Source organism: Selaginella moellendorffii, unplaced genomic scaffold, assembly GCF_000143415.4.
Source record: "Selaginella moellendorffii unplaced genomic scaffold, v1.0 SELMOscaffold_22, whole genome shotgun sequence".
Classification (NCBI taxonomy): Eukaryota; Viridiplantae; Streptophyta; class Lycopodiopsida; order Selaginellales; family Selaginellaceae; genus Selaginella; species Selaginella moellendorffii.
This window is the reverse complement of record NW_003314283.1, coordinates 718,592-734,821: the sequence shown is the minus strand read 5'-3', so window position 1 is coordinate 734,821 and position 16,230 is coordinate 718,592. Positions and strand designations below refer to the sequence as shown.

Below are 16,230 nucleotides of genomic sequence, written 5' to 3'. Positions count from 1 at the left end.
AGCTCTGGCGCAACATTTTAAACCTTTAGAACGCTCAGGAGATTCGTTGTGAGATTACAAACCTTGATAACCGCGTTTCAATTCAGAGCTCAACGACTTTTGAACAGCCAGCCTTGTTTCCAGATCATGTATCTGTAACGTTCTGCTTGAAACAAGTCCAAGATACCGGAAAGACACGAACCTTGCCCTCCGAAGCCTCCCTCCCTATTTCTTCGTTTTCCTCTTGCAGCGTACGACACTTTGCCATGAGCATTTTGCCGTTTTTACTGTGCGGAGTGAACTGGACAGCGGCGAGATCGTCAGTCAGCTCTTTGGCCTTCTTTTCCGCAATTTCCAGCTCCTTGTAGACTTTGGAAGTCACAACCTCAGACAGTGTTACCATTGTCTGGAAAAGACTAACCTTCATACGTGTAAATTCTACATCTATAGCAGTTATCTATCTTTCACGCACGACCATCCAAGACCAAAAACATTGATATCTCTAGATAGAAAATGTCAAAGCAGCCGGCAATGGAGAAGTTGAAAATTGTTTGCTAGTCCAGTAGCTACCAGTCAATTTCCTTTCTTCTTAGTGATTGAGCCCATTGGGGCCAGATGGTACTATGGGGAAGAGCAACTTACTTGGTATTTTTGAAGTAAAATATAGAGAAGTGAACTGTTTAAAGTTCTCTGGATGGCAATCTTCACCTAGATCGACTCAGCAACTGCTTTCTTAGATTCTGTGTGTTGCCACCATGGTTTAGTTGAAACGGTGTTGGTGGATTGTGCATCCACAGAATTCCTTACATGTAAAGGCACAAGGCTGCCAGATAACCTTTAATTTCATTTGTTCCAAGGAAAATGCTGCTGTGAAATTCAACCAAAGTGTGGTAGAAACAGATTCAACCAAAGTGCAGTAACAACACAATCCAACGCTGCCAAACAATCTTTGTAAGCTGCCCAATCAAAGCAGGATCACCATCATCCCTTGTTTATATTTTACGCATTCTTGCAACCTAATCGAGATTAGGGCATGAGGACGACTTGCCTGCGCGAAGGCGACGCTCACGCAAGTGCCAGGCCAGAGCGCGGGCCTCGGGACGACGATCGCAGGCCGCCTGGGCGCTGGCCTAGCAGCAGGGACGACGATGGAATGCATCGCAGGCACTCTAGCTTGCACAGGCGACGCTCGGGCAAGCGCAGGCACGACGATGGAATGGATGCCTCTAGCTCCCGCAGGCCATGCTCGGGCGACAGGCCGCGCTCCAGGAGCCCCAAGCGCAGGCGTAGCAGGAGGGGCGACGCCTCCCCGAGGCGTCCATGCACGGAGGAGGCAGAGGAGGAGGAGGAGGAGGCCACTGGTTGGGTCCCCATTCCAGGCAAGCTCCACCCCACCGGACTGGATGAGGTGGTGGCTATGAAGTATGGCTTCTTTCCAGTTCGTAACAGGGACACTCCTCGGGACGAGGATGGGAAGAAGAGCGACATCTTCTTGTGCGACAAGGCTGCCTACCAGGTGTTCAATGATGCTCATCTCCGAGGAACGGAGCTGGGCGCCTGGGTGACCAAGCGTCTCCGTTTCGGTGCCTTGTTCGCACACCACAACTACGACCAGGTACCGGGCTGGAGGGTGATCACATTGTTTGGGCGACCCAAGGCAATGCTGCCAACCCGAAGCAAGACGGTGACTTTCAATGAAGAAGTTTTCTACTTGATCGATCGGTACTGATTCTTCTTTTCCTGGCAGGTCATTCTGCAATGGCTTAAGCTCCATGGCCAGCAGGATGATGCTGAATATGTGGAGTCGGCTAATCTGTTTGCCGATGCAGCCACTGGTATCGACGGAGGCGCTGGCTCCTGGAGGACTGTTTTCGTGTGTGGCAACACCAAGTTTGCAGAGCTGCTCAGGGAAGACTTCGCGGGTTTACAGCAGCTGTTTCTGGAGCGCCGGGCAGTGGACAAGCCTCGTGACGTTCCTTTCAGGGTGTGGCACGTAACAAGCCAGAGTTGCTCTCAACTCGAGGAAGAATGCCTCAATGAGTCGGAGCAGGACTTCTCGTATCAGAGGGGAGGCTGGGCGTACCTGAGGGAGAGTGGAATCCCGAGGCCAGCGTCAGGAAACTGCCTGCGACGAGGTGAAAGAGTTTGAGCTCTACTTGAAGAGCTCTCACCTTCGTCGTGGTTCCATGAATGGAAGCTTATAGCAACACAGACCTGTGTGCTTAAGGAAGGAAACTGCTGTTGTTTCCTATTCCCAAGATATATTAATAATGAAAAAGGTTCTTTTTCTCTAGAACACTAGTAACACTGCCCAATCTCCCATTCTGCAATTCTCACAAGAGAAGAGGAGAAGGTTGATAATCCAAAGTTAATGATTTGTACTTGCCTAGTTTTTGAAGTGAGAAACTCATCATGTGACATGTTCTAATAGCTTTTGGAATATCAACTTCCTAACTTTTATAAATACTTGATATATTTCAAGGATATTCAAATTTTAAAATGCATTTATCTTCCGGACTTCCAAAATATGTATTTTACAGAAGGCCCATATCACAATGCCTTACAAAAAGTAGCATGTAATAAAACAATCTTAACAAAATAGGTTAAGCTCAATAGTAATGATCCAAATGCAAGACAACATACATATATTGTAATATGTTTACATATGGCAATGTTGGCAAAAGCAAAGGATTATTCCTCAACCATTTCTTTTAAATACCAAGTTATACAACTTATGTATTAAAATAGGTGTTATATCATTTGACAATATTAAAATAGGTAATGATGTAATTTACTAAAACTTTCAGTAAACTATTGTTACAAGAGGCTTTTTGCTGTTATTTGCAAGAAGCATGCAATTTTTAAATGCTTACACAGATTTCACTTTAATATATATTTTTTACAGTTTACAAGACCCACTATATCTTTGGGATATTTTTAAAGGGTCATATTTTTTGTTAGAATAAATACTGCATGAATGATAAAGTATTTTGAGTTCCATAAAAAAAAGTTGGCTTTATTTATTGATCAAGTACTATTATATAATCCAATTGTTGGAGACATGTTTCTTATAAGAATAATGATACAATCTTCTTTTAATATCAATTTGTGCAATGGTAGTCTAAATGGAGTAATAGAGTTAAAACATTTAATCGGGAAATTTTCAAAATGCTTAAACATTAATAAAGTCAATATTAGTGTAAATTTAAAGTGGACTTAGTAATTGAGAGATGATATTATTTTTAATTAAAAATGTATCATCATTAAATGGTGTTAAAATGGCTCTGTTTGTTGCAATTTGAACATTTGAAATGCCTTTGATGCATGGGAATACAAAATCAATATTAAAAGTAGTTCAAATTAGTTTGAAGGAAGAAAGATAGAATCAAATGGAAAAATAGAGTTTAGTGTATAATTATTTCCATCAAACAACCATTCTGGAATTTAGGGTTAAGTTTGTTTATTTGCAATTAAATTTTTTTAAAAAACATTTTATATGCTATGGATGTAAAAATAAATTGTGCTTGGTGACCATGTAGGATAATTGATAATGTTTGATAGAAGTCACCACTTGTAATGCCATTGAATGGAGAATTATTTTGTTTCAAGTTTCTCAAATAATTATCAATTTGACTAGTGATCAAAAACCTTCATATAAAGTTTTAGATTATAGGTGAATTTAAATGTACTAAAAATTTTATCCCATACATTAGCTTAATACTCTTTGAATTTGATGTTTTATTTCACATGTCTAGAAAATAATTTCCCCTTTGTCTTGGTGACAATTTTAAACTACCAAGGTCAAAAATTTGATTGTGTAGCCATCTACTTACCTTAGCCAATGTTTACTCATAGCCAAATTTATATTGCATTTTCAAAATGCACATCACCACAACAACTAATGATCAACTTGACACAACTCATACACAAGGCCGCTTAATTTTAATCAATCCATCAATATTGTATATAAAGAAGCTTTATATTAACTAGTTCCCCCCCCCCCTACTGCATACATTAAAATATACAAAAGAAATATATGTTCACATATTCACTTGGAGTTTCTCATCTCTAGATAAAGCTCTCTATTGCTTTTTTTTTCAATTTCTCTATAACTAGGTCTTTCGGAACATGAGGTTACCTAATTTTAGAAGTGAGAAACTTGTGCTTTGACATTTTCCAATAGCTTGATTGCACATGGAATATCAAGCTCCCAACTTTTATAAATACTTAATATATTTCAAGGATATTCAAATTCGAAACGCATGGAGGCTCATACTTTATAATACATTTACTTATAGATTGATCACAATGCTTTATAAAGAATAAAACAATGTTAACAATATATTTTAAGCTCAGTATTTATGATCCAAATGTGAGACAGCATACATATATTGAAATACCTTTATATTATATTTTCAATACAATTTTCATATATAAAAATTTACCATGATTTTATAATTGAAATATCAAATAATTAACTATATTCAATGAATTTGTTAATGCTATAAGTGTCCAACCCACTTTATTTTATTGATGGCCCTAATGACAGTGGCAAAACATAATGATAATGTACTTTGAATTCCATACCCAAATAGTAACAATTAAATAAGCACACCATTAGACTTTATATACTTCTTCTTTTTTAGGATTTATATTGGTTGATATTTGACTCAATTTTCCTCTCTCTCTCCCCGATGCATTCCCGGATTGCAGATTAGGGTTAGGCCTTTCTTCATCCAAACGTCCCTCGAAAAAAGAGCATGTACAAAGGATATACCTCTAGTGTCTCAGGTATAAAGACGTGACAGGTATAAAGACGTGACGTGTTCTGCCGAGCTTGATGGAGTGTGACTTATTATAACTGGGTGAACACACTAGGAACTTGCTTGCCAAGCTTGAGCAAGATGACTTGCATTTTTTTTGTGGGTACAAGATGGTCTACATGGCATTTTAATCTATTCTTGGGTTCAAAGTATGTTCTTTTTCTTCCCATTTCAACATTAAATCAGCAGCAATCTCCTTATTACTAGGAAAATAAATACCTAATTGGTAGAGCTTGCGTTTCTAGACAAAATAACACATTAGAGGTACCTATAGTTGTCTCAACTTCTACAAAGTTGAAACAATTTTTGTATCACAAGAGAAAAGACACTGCCACCCCCATCATAGAGAACAAAATATGCATCACAAACACACAAAATTGAAGAGCTGGACATCTTCATTGAATGGAACTGTTATACTCAAAGTATTAGTGAGAAAAGCTACCATATCTCACATGTAGTTTGAAATCTAACAAATGGCTGACGAATTTATCAATTGAAACAAAAGAAGTGTCAATATGAAATTTACATAAGGACTAATGGATGCTTACGCTTCTATAAGGCCATACCTAGAGGCCTCCTAGAAGCATACACAAGGAGAGCATGTAAGCCAGCTTTGCTAATTTGTTTCAAATGAAGCTGTTTCAAAGCATATCAAAAACTAAACACAGAACACTTACTTTGTAGAAGAATGAAAAGAGCTTTACTAACAATTGCCTCGTGTGTGTGGCTGCTGATGTGAGAAAATACACTCATACTTTTTATATTTTCGTTGTGAACAACCATAAGCAACCATTTTCCCTAAGTGGCATTTTTGTAAAAGAACTCTACTTCTCTTTTATTTCACTTTTTATCTATATTCGGAAATGGTTTGATAAGCACAAAATAGTTGCTATGAATGGTTCTTTTGTTTATATTTTTTTCTTGTAAATTTAGCTTCAAACCTCCCCTAATATTGAAGATTAAGGCATTAGCAGAATGGACAGGCAGCTTATCAGCCGAGATAACTATGGAATGCATCGTAGGCCAGAGCTTATTCTGAATGAGTATACTTAATAAAAATTTTATTTCTAAAATAAAAACCTTAATTAATTTTTTTTATGTATAGAATTTTGAAAAACCTTGTTTAATAAGTTTTTTATAAGTGATAATAGTGACAGCAAATTCTTTAATATTTTAGTACTAAGTGATATATTTTATGAAGACATTTAAATTTCCATCAAAGAATATTATGAGAATGATCCCAGGATGTTATATTCGTTTTAGTTGATAAATTCGTCACAATTTCGGAGCTTTCACCTTGGTCATGATTCCTAGAAAGTTTTTGTATGGAAGCTCAAAGTAATATGATCTGGGAAGTGCTTGCAATCCCAATACTAACATAAGAAAATTATTTTTGTTTCTTATTCCCATTTAGTATATATTAATTCTAGTGTTGATTTTCCATTCTAAGAAGGAAAGAATCTTCATAGCTTTTAGTATCTTTGAAATTTAAAATTTATTATTATTAACACACCATGTGTTTTGATCTTTCAAAACATCCCAAAGATATAGTGGTATTTATATAATGTTTATTTTAACAAAAAATTTGATTTTTCAAAACATCCCAAAGATATAGTGGGTGTTGTAGATTATAAAAATTAATATATATTAAAGTAAAAATTATGTAGGCATTTGGAAATTGCATGCTTCTTGCAAATAATAATAAAAAGCCTATTGTAATTAAAGTTTAATGAAAGTTTTAATAAATTATATCATATATTAAATATATTTAATATTGTTGAATGAATTTTTGTGAAGGAGAATAATACATAAATGGTATAACTCAGTATTTAAAGGAGATATTCAGTATAATTGAGAAATAATTTTGCTCAAGCTTGGCAGTTAAGTTTTTGTTTTTTTAATTTTGTTATAAAATTCTTCGTTTGTGTTCATAAAATCATTTTATTATAAATCGTACACGGTGATAATTTCTGGGATCATTCTCATAACATTCTAAGATCATTCTCATAACATTCTTTGATGGAAATTTAAATGTTTTCATAAAATATATTACTTAGTAGTAAAATATTAAAGAATTTGCTATCAATAAAATCACTTATAAAAAAACTTATTAAACAAGGTTTTTCAAAATTGTATACTTAAAAAAATTAATTAAGTGTTTTATTTTAGAAATAAATTTTTTATTAAATATACTCATTCAGAATAAGCTCTGGCCTGCGATCCATTCCATGGTCGTTTTGGTTGATAGGCCACCTGTCCATTCTGCTAATGCTTTAATCTTCGATATTAGGGGAGGTCTAAAGCTAAATTTGCAAGAAAAAAATATAAACAAAGGAACCATTCATAATAACCATTTTTTACTTATCAAACCATTTCCGAATATAGATAAGAAGTAAAATAATAAAAGAGAGTTAATAGAAAGTTATTTTTAGTTTGTTAAAAAATTATTTACACCTTAAGTTAAGGTTTTATTTGTGGACATCAAAAGTATAAAATAATCAAATTATCATATTAGTGTAGTATAGACCACTCAAACCAGTATTAGTGAGAAAAGCCACTATGTCTCACCTGTAGATAGCAGCTACTTTGAAATCTCACAAGTGGCTACCAAAATTGTGATGAATTTATCAACTAAAACGAAATAAGTGTCAATATGCTTACGCTTCTACTAGACCATACCTAGAGAAGCATACACAAGGAGAGCATGTTAGCCTGCTTTGCTAATTTGTTTCAAATTCATAGCTTCACTATTTCAATCAAAAACTAAACACAAAACGCTTATAGAAGAATGGAAAGAGCTTTATTAGCAATTGCCTCGTATGTGTGGCTGCTGATGTGAGAAAATACACTCATACTTTCCATATTTTCATTGTGAACAGCCACAAGCAACCATTTTGTGCCTGTCAAACCATTTCAGAATATAGACAGGAAGTAGAACAAAAGAGAAGTAGAGTTCTCTTACAAGAAACTTAGGGAGTATTTTTCCAGATGTCTAATTCTTCCCTTGTCGTAACCTTCACCATCCAAAACCAAAAACAGTGATGTCTCTAGATAGAAAATATTAATGCAACAAACCTCTGCCAATGGAGAAGTTGAAAATTGTTTGCTAGTCCAGCAACAAACCTCTGCCAATGGAGAAGTTGAAAATTGTTTGCTAGTCCAGCAGCTACCAGTCAATATCCTTTCTTCTATGGAGACATACTAGGTATTCTGCAAGATTACTGGGACTTTGCTGCTGTTTAGGGTTCTTTGGATGGCAATCTTCACCTTGATTGCACAACTCTCATGCGCAACTCTCGAGTTCTTAGATGCTGTTTGTTGCCACTTGAAACTGCGTTGTGGATTGTGCATCCACAAGGCTTCAATCCAAAAGGCTGCTAGATAACCTTTGATTTCATTTGTTCCAAGGAAAACGCTGCTGTGAAATTCAAACAAAGTGCAGTAGCAACACACCGAATCCAAGAATGCACTCGCTGCCAAACGATGTAGAAATTAAGGCATCAGAATCACCGTCAAGTTCTAACTCCTAATCATCAAACAGCCCTAACCTCGGAGATTAGGGCATGGGTCGGACGACGAGGCGCGAAGGCAACGTTCACGCAAGTGCCAGGCCAGAGCGCGGGCCTCGGGATCGCAGGCCACCTGGGCTTCCAAAGCGCTGGCTTAGCAGCAGGGACGACCATGGAATGGATGACTCTAGCTTGCGCAGGCGACGCTCGGGAAAGCGCAGGCACGGCGATAGAATGGATGCCTCTAGCTCCCGCAGGCCACGCTCGGGCGAGATGCCGCGTTCCAGGAGCCCCAAGCGCAGGCGCAGCAGCAGGGGCGACGCCTCCCCAAGGCGTCCATGCACGGAGGAGAAGGAGGAGGCCACTGGCTGGGTTCCCATTCCAGGCAAGCTCCACCCCAGCGGACTTGACGAGGTGGAGGCTATGAAGTATGGCTTCTTTCCAGTTCGTAACAGGGCCCCTCCTCTGGACGAGGATGGGAAGACGAGCGACATCTTCGTGTGCGACAAGGCTGCCTACCAGATGCTCAACGATGCTCACCTCCGAGGAACGGAGCTGGGCGCCTGGGTGGCCAAGCGTCTCCGCCTCGGTGCCTTGTTCGTGCACCACAACTACGACCAGGTACCGGGCTGGAGGGTGATTACATTGTTTGGGCGACTCAAGGCGATGCTGCCAACCCGAGGCAAGAAGGTGATTTTCAATGAAGAAGGTTTCTACTTGATCGATAGTATTGATTCTTCTTCTTTGTCCTCGCAGGTTATTCCGGAATGGCTCAAGCTCCATGGCCAGCAGGATGATGCGGAATGTGTGGAGTCGGCTCAGCTGTTTGCAGAAGCAGCCACTGACTTCGACGTAGACGCTAGCTGCTTCAGGATTGTTTTCGTGTGTGGCAACACCAAGTTTGTTGAGCTGCTCAGGAAAGACCACGCTGGTCTACAGCAGCTGTTTGTGGAGCGCCGGGCAGTGGACAGAACCCGTGACGTTCCTTTCAGGGTGTGGCACATAACAAGCCAGAGTTGCTCTCAACTCGAGGAAGAATGCCTCGATGAATCGCTGCAGGACTTCGCGTATCAGAGTGGAGGCTGGGAGTACCTGAGGGGGATCGTCAGAAAATACCACTGATCAGTGCCTGTGGCTTCTCGCGCTCTATAAAGTGGCACCTTGTTAGAGATGAACAAGGAACCAGAATCCTATAATGTATCTAACATCGCGTTTGATATATCCAATATCGTGTTTTATCGCAAAATCCGTAGTTTTTACTTGGCATCGAATTTCAGATGCTGATTATCATATTGCGACGCCAAAAAGAGATGAATATTAAGCAACATAGACATGGACATGGATTGACATTTCTTCTCAGGTGACTCTAAGGTATCTTGCTGTGGATTAGCTGGATTTATTCTTCCTTATCAAGTACCTTCACTTTGGTAATCTTTAAATCATCAGCGAGATGCTGGAGGTGAAAATGGGTGGTAAGGTCAAAACGCGCAAGAAAAAATAGCCACATTCCAGCAACACGAGGAACATCGATTAAAATTTGGTGGATGTGGATAGAACTTTGGGAACTGGCAAGACTTTACAGAAGATGTAGTGTACTAAAGAAGCATTCGCATATGCCAATGGATACAACGTGTGAATTCTAACTAGCTGGAGTGCTTATCCTTAGATTCCCAACAGCTGCAAGCGAATATCCTCTATTTTGTGATATATGGCCGCCAAGAACACTAAACCCTTTGCTTCAGCTGGTCATGCCGCTCGCTGTGATCCAGGCCTCTCCTGGCGGCGGGCGTGGCGTCGATACACTCCACACAGCATTCACCGGCAAATGTATCCCCCAAATCGGCCTCAAGTCGCAGTGTTTCCAGATCTTCTTGGCGAGGAAGGTGCGGCGGCAGCGCTCGATCTCAAATGCCGTGGGCGTGGAGAGCTCCGGCGGCGTGGATCTGAAGCAGCGGCTGGAGAAAATCCGGGCGGAGGAGCCGGCGCCAGCAGGGAATGGGGTCGAAATATCGCAAGAACAAGGCGAGGGCGGGGATCCAGAGGTAGATCGTCCGAGCACAAGATGCGATGGAGCATGCTGCTCAATAGGGAGGCGCTGGAGGACGCTCACATCTCGCGAGCTAGCGGCGTCACCGATGCTCACGTCTTGCGGCGCAAAGGTCGATTGAAGGAGCAAGATGGGCTCATCGAGTTTATCATCTCGCTCCATTCCACGCATTCTCCCATCCAGGTACTCTGGCGAGCAAGAACATAGAAGAGAGAAGAGAAGATATTTCTTTCGATGGACCACACTATTGATTTTTTCTCTTTCGATTGTTTTTTTTTTTTTTCTTTGCGTGGTGTAGGTGATGGAGAAAATGGAGAGATGGATCAAAGAACACAGCGAAGATCCCATGCGTAGCACGCTGAGCAGATTGATTTCTTCCGTCGGGAGGTTCTACACACCTTTGCCTCTCGTCCGAGCATTCCATGAGTACGATGAATTTGCGTCTCTCTCGAGGAGAAGATACGTGCCTCCAAATTTTGCAGAGATTCGTCATGTCATAAACAGCGCACAGGTCGGCAAAGAAACTCTTTCTTCTTTCTTCCCTGCGTTGCTAACAAGAAAACTTTCGTTTCCACAGGTTCATGCCATTGCTGAAAAACTGGCATTGGTAACTTTTGATGCCGATGGTACCATTTACTCCGATGGTCACCACATCGAGCGTGATAACAAGATGATCGCGCACATTATCAAGCTAATGCAACGTGGTATTCTATCCGGGAGATCCTTCAAAATTCGAGGACAGAGACTATTTGATGTCGATCCGATATCCTGCTGGTCTTGCGCAACTATATCCTTAGACTGACGGCATATGTTCTATTTTTCACAGCAAGTTCAAATCATGCCGCCTTTGAGACAGGTATTTTGTTCGTGTCGCATTCAGAGTGAAGGCTGACAATGGATTTGTTACGCTGCTTGCACTCGCTGTGGATTCCATTACTTCTATGCACGTTCCCTCCGTCTGTACGGCAAGCGATATGTTTAAGTGCTAGTGAGCAAGCATCGTTACTTGGAAAATATACAGTGAAGACAGTCTGACTGCTCGTGACAGTGGGTAATGTACTTGAATCTATACAATTGACAGTGCTTAAGTTTTTGATGTACAGAGACAACGTTCTACGTTATGACTGAGCTATGACTGAGTGGGCCTCTTGACAACTGAGCTCATGGAGAGTCTTTTTTAAATGGTGTTTCGCCATCTTCCGTTCCTTGCCACCTGGGGAAAACCAGATGGTGCTGTCAAGACTGGAGCATATGTGAAGGGAGCTGACTCGTGAAGTCTGCAACCTTTTGGCTATAATGGCCTCAGATGAAGAGCAGCACGGGAATTTTTTGGTAAGCACTTTGAAGTTCTTGTGTAACACGGTTTAACAGAAGCCATTCAACTGTGTTCATCTAGGAATCCAATCATTGGAACCAACCAATGTATAATCCAAGAGTCGAACAGCACTGCGCATGCTGAGCTTCTCGGTTTGCTCCAGGAAATCCTAGTGAAACTCTCTCCACACACGTTAACGCCTACCCAGTAAGTCTTTCTCCACCTTTTTCGCTTTCTTGTTTTCGGACAGGTTTCAGCACATAAAGAATCTACTCTTGGCGGCTTGAGGGGACACGGTCTCGTGCAACACTCTCGTCTCAAGCCTGTGTAGATTCGAGCAGCAAGACACGGTGCTCCACCTCTTCAAAGTCATGGACTTGTAAAACAACCTCCGGAGCCGAAAACAAGTTCTGTCCTCCATGCCGGCGTTTACCGCAGCACTGCAGGAAATGCGAGTGTTTGCTGGCGTCTCTGGACCTCTGCTCCTCTCGAACTGGGAAGGCAAGCTTGCAAGATTGCGGACAGGACAAAGATAGCGTTTTCTTTCTCGTTAGCGGCTTCTAGTTAATGTAATCAGCACAGGGCTTCTCTGAGTGATTGCCCAAGCGTATCACATATGTAAATTTTTGTCTCTGTTCTTGTTAGTTGTATTGATCTTTCAGGGGAGGAAAGGCTGTCATCAATCTCTTGAACACTGCCAATGAAGAGAGATCACTGTAAAAAAGTGTGGAATGCAGGCTTGTTCTTGCGATTTATTCGAAGAGCCGTGTCAGCTGTCATGGACGAGTGTAAGATCAATGTCACAAAGAGTGCTGCGGTTTCTTCGATTTAGAAGTTACCTTTCTAGTAGGCTGGGGCAAACCTTCTGCCGTGTCCACGATCAGTCCTATCTACGATGATCTTGTGACCGAGCAAAACCTGCTCATCCATTGTGTTGATCGCTGCTTGAGCTGCTTCATTGTCCTTGTAAATAATATATCCGAAACCGAGAGTAGTCCCAGAAGGCCCGGTGAGGATCTGGGACATGGAGAATGTAGCATTGAAATGGGAGGAAGAAGAGTATACCTGGAGATCTAGAATTGGTCCAAATCGCTCGAATGTCGTCCGGACCGTGGGCTCGACGCTGTCAATCTCCTGGGACATTGGAAGTCCTGCAAGAAAGATGCAAATCATCTTGCTCAAGTTTGGGAACGAAATTTTTGTTCTTCTAGCTCTAGAATCCCTCATTTGTTCTCATCCAAGCATTCAGTTACAAGTCATATTCAAGAATGATTTGATTCTTGAGGACTGATTAGGACACCATCTAAACGAAAGCAAAATTTGAATTTGGAATATCTTAGAATCGTTCAACGTAGAAGAATTTTGAATTGCATGGATGGATCTTCATCTTCCTGATCATTTTTGCTGCCTTGTTTGACTAAATTAACCACTCAGCTGACTCCACCAGTTTGAATTGGAGCTTTTAGATATCAGTCAAATACCCAAATTATATACCTAAATTTCAGATGCTGAATATCACTGTGTGGGGTAATGCGTATTGCGACGCCAAAAAGAAATGAATATTAAGCAACATAGACATGGACATGGATTGACATTTCTTCTCAGGTGACTCTAAGGTATCTTGCTGTGGATTAGCTGGATTTATTCTTCCTTATCAAGTACCTTCACTTTGATAATCTTTAAATCATCAGCGAGATGCTGCCAAGTTTTGGAGGTGAAAATGGGTGGTAAGGTCAAAACGCGCAAGAAAAAATAGCAACATTCCAGCAACACGAGGAAATCGCAGAAAGGTATGAAAAATTTTCAATGTAGAGAGTGTTCATCGATTAAAATTTGGTGGATGTGGATAGAACTTTGGGAACTGGCAAGACTTTACAAAAGATGTAGTGTACTAAAGAAGCATTCGCATATGCCAATGGATACAACGTGTGAATTCTATCTCCCCCACTAGCTGGAGTGCTTATCCTTAGATTCCCAACAGCTGCAAGCGAATATTCTCTATTTGTGATATATGGCCGCCAAGAACCCTAAACCCTTTGCTCATGGCGCTCGCTGTGATCCAGGCCTCTCCCGGCGGCGGGCGCGGCGTCGATACACTCCACACAGCATTCACCGGCAAATGTATCCCCAGAATCGGCCTCAAATCGCAGTGTTTCCAGATCTTCTTGGCGAGGAAGCGGCGGCGGCAGCGCTGCTCGGTGTGCTCGATCTCAAATGCCGTGGGCGTGGAGAGCTCCGGCGGCGTGGATCTGAAGCAGCGGCTGGAGAAAATCCGGGCGGAGGAGCCGGCGCCAGCAGGGAATGGGGTCGAAATATCGCAAGAACAAGGCGAGGGCGGGGATCCAGAGGTGAGATCGTCCGAGCACAAGATGCGATGGAGCATGCTGCTCAGTAGGGAGGTGCTGGAGGACGCTCACGTCTCGCGAGCTAGCAGCGTCACCGATGCTCACGTCTTGCGGCGCAAAGGTCGATGAAGGAGCAAGATGGGCTCATCGAGTTTATCATCTCGCTCCATTCCACGCATTCTCCCATCCAGGTACTCTGGCGAGAAGATATTTCTTTCGATGGACCACACCATTGATTTTTTCTCTTTCGATTGTTTTTTTTTTTTCTTTGCGTGGTGTAGGTGATGGAGAAAATGGAGAGATGGATCAAAGAACACAGCGAAGATCCCATGCGTAGCACGCTGAGCAGATTGATTCCTTCCGTCGGGAGGTTCTACACACCTTTGCCTCTCGTCCGAGCTTTCCATGAGTACGATGAATTTGCGTCTCTCTCGAGGAGAAGATACGTGCCTCCAAACTTTGCAGAGATTCGTCATGTCATAAACATCGCACAGGTCGGCAAAGAAACTCTTTCTTCTTTCTTCCCTGCGTTAAACTTTCGTTTCCACAGGTTCATGCTATTGCTGAAAAACTGGCACTGGTAACTTTTGATGCCGATGGTACCATTTACTCCGATGGTCACCACATCGAGCGCGATAACAAGATGATCGCGCACATTATCAAGCTAATGCAACGTGGTATTCACGTTGCGATTCTCACAGCAGCTGGTATGGTGAAGTTCTTTCGATAAAAAGAACTTGTATTTACTACGTTGTGCGTGCAGGCTATCCGGGAGATCCTACAAAATTCGAGGACCGATTTTCTGGACTGCTTTCAGCCTTCGAAGAGCTTGAGCTTGCTTCCAGAGTCACCAGGTACTTTCACGTCATGGGAGGAGAATGCAACTATCTCCTCCGGGTGAACAACAAGTACCGGCTCGAGTTTGTCCCAGACGACATGTGGAAGTCGAAAGATATGCTAGAGTGGTCGGAAGAGGGAATCGAAGAACTCCTTGATGAAGCCCAAGGCGCTCTCCAGTCGGCCTCCGCACGCTTGAATTTGCCAGTTCATTTTGTGCGGAAGCCAAGGGCCGTCGGAGTCATCCCCAAAGTCTCGACGATTTACGAGGTAGGCAAAGCTTTTTGTTGTTGCTGATTCACTCCTGTTTTCTCAGGTTCTGGAGGAGATGGCTTTGACTGTTCAAGTCCATCTGGTGGAGTCCAAGCTACCGTTTTGTGCTTTTAACGGAGGCAGTGGTATGTAAAGTTTTTTGACAGTTTTTTCCTGTGCTCTAAACGTTTCCTCGTTTCTTGTTTTTTGCCGAATGCAGATGTCTTTGTGGATGTTGGTAAGTTTTCACATTCTTGCTATTCCCTGATTTCCGTTTTAACTTCGATGTCTTTGATCATATAGGAAACAAGTCGATCGGGCTTGGAGCTTTGATGAAGTACCTTGGAAAGAAGCCTTACGAGACACTCCACGTTGGGGACCGATTTACAGTCAGTGGAAACGACTCGGCAGCTCGATCCAGATGCGCGGTCCTGTAAGTATAAAGAAATCTTCTTCATTCGTCATTTCTGACACTGGGATGGGATAGATGGGTGGCCAATCCAGAAGAAACGGGATTCTTTGCGAGGCTTCTTCACAACGATATCAGACTGGCGCAGCTCACGCTTTACATCGAATGAAGAGGAGAGCTCACAGGTGCTGTACAAATATGTATAGAAACCAGTAGTAACTAATCAAGAAGAATCATGAAACCAAGAACGTTCTCTCCGAAAATTTGAGCCATTTAAGCAAGAGTGCCAAGATCATATGATACTAACATGTTTATGATCTATATTTCTGAAACACCAACTAAATATCAAGTCTTTGCTAAATTTAATTTCTTTTAGAAAAGCAGGTTTTTTGTTTTTTGAAAGCTCCCCATCGTTGAAACTTTGAAAGTCAACAATAATACATGTTTTGACTTTGGAGACATAAGACCACTTTGAGTAGATTGTAATTACTGATATACTTTCCCTCACTGCCCTGAGCTCCTCCAATAACAATTTAAAAATAATCAACATGGAGAAGATACCCTATGAGATAGAAAATATGATGCATTCATTTATAATAAAATGTAACTTTTAAACATGTTTATGGTTTAAGGATTATTATATAATAAATTTAAATGTTTTAGAGCGAAGTCTTTTTCTCAGGTTTATAATTTTGTTTTACCTTTATATGAATG

The 16,230-nt window shown here is 41.3% G+C and overlaps 4 protein-coding genes and 1 long non-coding RNA gene across 7 annotated transcripts; 4 read left to right on the top strand and 1 right to left on the bottom strand.

Annotated features, from left to right (window-relative positions):
- Positions 1-54: 54 nt before the first annotated feature.
- LOC112347493 (FKBP12-interacting protein of 37 kDa-like) lies at positions 55-415 on the bottom strand. The gene is made up of 3 exons (XM_024678433.1): positions 401-415; positions 182-340; positions 55-132 (listed from the first exon to the last, which is right to left on the bottom strand). The coding sequence occupies exons 1-3, from the start codon at positions 404-406 to the stop codon at positions 55-57; spliced, it is 243 nt and encodes an 80-aa protein (XP_024534201.1). The 5' UTR covers positions 407-415.
- Positions 416-1,012: 597 nt separating this feature from the next.
- LOC9642604 lies at positions 1,013-2,275 on the top strand. The gene is made up of 2 exons (XM_024678432.1): positions 1,013-1,663; positions 1,727-2,275. Exons 1-2 carry the CDS (start codon positions 1,013-1,015, stop codon positions 2,126-2,128), a joined length of 1,053 nt encoding a protein of 350 aa, XP_024534200.1. The 3' UTR covers positions 2,129-2,275.
- Positions 2,276-8,365: 6,090 nt separating this feature from the next.
- Positions 8,366-9,557, top strand: LOC9642603. Its single transcript, XM_002973646.2, has 2 exons — positions 8,366-9,001; positions 9,068-9,557. Exons 1-2 carry the CDS (start codon positions 8,366-8,368, stop codon positions 9,431-9,433), a joined length of 1,002 nt encoding a protein of 333 aa, XP_002973692.1. The 3' UTR covers positions 9,434-9,557.
- A 514-nt stretch (positions 9,558-10,071) lies between these two features.
- LOC9642601 (IMP-specific 5'-nucleotidase 1) lies at positions 10,072-15,877 on the top strand. 2 transcript variants are annotated; one of them, XM_024678588.1, is made up of 8 exons: positions 10,072-10,541; positions 14,300-14,512; positions 14,569-14,725; positions 14,782-15,125; positions 15,172-15,253; positions 15,328-15,345; positions 15,411-15,540; positions 15,595-15,877. In XM_024678588.1, exons 1-8 carry the CDS (start codon positions 10,137-10,139, stop codon positions 15,683-15,685), a joined length of 1,440 nt encoding a protein of 479 aa, XP_024534356.1. In that variant the 5' UTR covers positions 10,072-10,136; the 3' UTR covers positions 15,686-15,877. The 2 variants fall into 2 exon arrangements, with proteins under 2 accessions (XP_024534356.1, XP_002973690.2); XM_002973644.2 differs by lacking the exon at positions 10,072-10,541 and adding an exon at positions 14,151-14,209.
- LOC112347545 lies at positions 11,069-12,317 on the top strand. Of its 2 annotated transcripts, XR_002992803.1 has the most exons (4): positions 11,069-11,214; positions 11,329-11,409; positions 11,462-11,690; positions 11,755-12,317. It is a non-coding gene; the product is annotated as an uncharacterized LOC112347545 (long non-coding RNA). The 2 variants fall into 2 exon arrangements; XR_002992802.1 differs by having other exon boundaries at positions 11,069-11,409.
- Positions 15,878-16,230: the final 353 nt, after the last annotated feature.